At 64.6% G+C, this 1459-nt stretch overlaps 1 protein-coding gene across 1 annotated transcript in view; it reads right to left on the bottom strand.

The window, feature by feature from the left end:
• Positions 1-638: 638 nt before the first annotated feature.
• The window catches only part of THBD (thrombomodulin), a 28324-nt gene continuing 27503 nt past the window's right edge, over positions 639-1459 (bottom strand). Inside the window, 2 exon segments of the mRNA XM_019474421.1 lie at positions 639-854; positions 856-1390. Coding sequence (XP_019329966.1) covers positions 639-854; positions 856-1390 — 751 coding nt within the window.

The raw sequence follows: 1459 nt of genomic DNA on the forward strand, positions 1-1459 counted from the left end.
TCTCTCCACCGCCGGGTGATTTAAGTTGAGAAGTGCTCAGCTGCCAGAGGTGAGAGGCGAAAGATAGCCAGGGGGGGGAACAAAAACTGAGATTTCTGCCGATGAGGCAGAGAGGGGCAGAGGAGCGAGGCAAAGTGCTGACCACAAGCTCTTTGCTCCCTCTTCCATCACCCATCAGTTTAAAAAAACTAAACTGAACCCAGACAAAGGCAGAAGCATCCCAGCTCCTCGCCACCCCGGGAAAATCGTCATCTCCAGCCCAGCGGCACGCTTCCCAGCTGCAGGGAGGGGGAATCGGGGCCAGGCGACCTTCCATGGTCTGCGACGACTCGGCCGGCCGTGGCACGCGTGCTCTCGCCCCACATCGATGCGGGTTTAAACAGTCAGTTCCAGACGGAGACGTCCCTCCTGTAACATACGGACGGGTTTTCCTTGAAGCCCCCCCGCCCCAAGCGCTGGCGTGGGAAAAGGAAAGCCGAAAGCCCGCCGCTGCCGGCGAAGGGAGCAGAAACGGAGCAGCGCTCCGTGCCTTCCACCTTCCCCGCTCTCTGGCGCGAGTGTTGCAAGAGCCAGCTGGAAAGCAGTGAGCATTTTTGGAAGTGGGGGTGATCACAGCTTTTCACAAATTCTCTTTATCATTAAAAAATTGGTCCCATCTCCTTTTCGTGGGGGCCGCTGCACTTGTAATCCATGGTGGCGGGGGGCCTGCAGCGCTTCTTCGCCAGGTGGTACCCCAGGGCCAGCAGGGCCAGGGCCGCGGAGAGGGCGCCCACGGCGATGCCCACCAGCACACCGGGGTGGAAGTGCTCCGCCTTCGGTGGGGTCCCGCTGGGGGAGGGCGGCGCTGGGGATGGGCGTCTGGGGTCCGGGCCCGAAATCCCCCGAGTACTCTCCCTCCCTGTCGCCCTCCGGGATTTTGACGCAGTGGTTCTGGTCGAGGAGCTGGTAGCCAGCGTGGCAGTGGCACTCGTAGCTGCCAGGGCGGTTGGTGCAGTTGTGTTGGCAGAAGTTCATGTCGCACTCGTCGATGTCCACGCAGACCCGCCCGCTGTCGGTATCGTCGTCCAGCAAGAAGCCCTCGGGGCACTCGCAGGACTGGCTCTGCGGGTCGCACTGGGCCGGGCACTGGCTGCGGTTGCAGTGCAGCAGGCAGCGGGTGGGCACCCGCGGGTCGACGGCGTAGCCGGGGAAGCAGCCGCAGTGGTACCCGCCGGGCACGTCCTCGCATCGCTGCTCGCAGGGCGCCTCGTAGCAGTGGGAGACGGGCCGGCAGCGCCCCTCCAGCATCTTGTAGCCGCGGTGGCAGCGGCACTCGAAGCCGCCCTCGGTGTTGACGCAGACCTGCTCGCACAGCTTCGGCAACACGGCGCAGTCGTCGTCGTCCTCGCAGCTGCGGTGGTGTCGGACGCAGTGATGCTGGCAGGGCAGGAGCCCGGCCGCCCTCCTCGCCGCTCGCCGC

This window comes from Aptenodytes forsteri, unplaced genomic scaffold (assembly GCF_000699145.1).
Source record: "Aptenodytes forsteri isolate BGI_AS27 unplaced genomic scaffold, ASM69914v1 Scaffold185, whole genome shotgun sequence".
Classification (NCBI taxonomy): Eukaryota; Metazoa; Chordata; class Aves; order Sphenisciformes; family Spheniscidae; genus Aptenodytes; species Aptenodytes forsteri.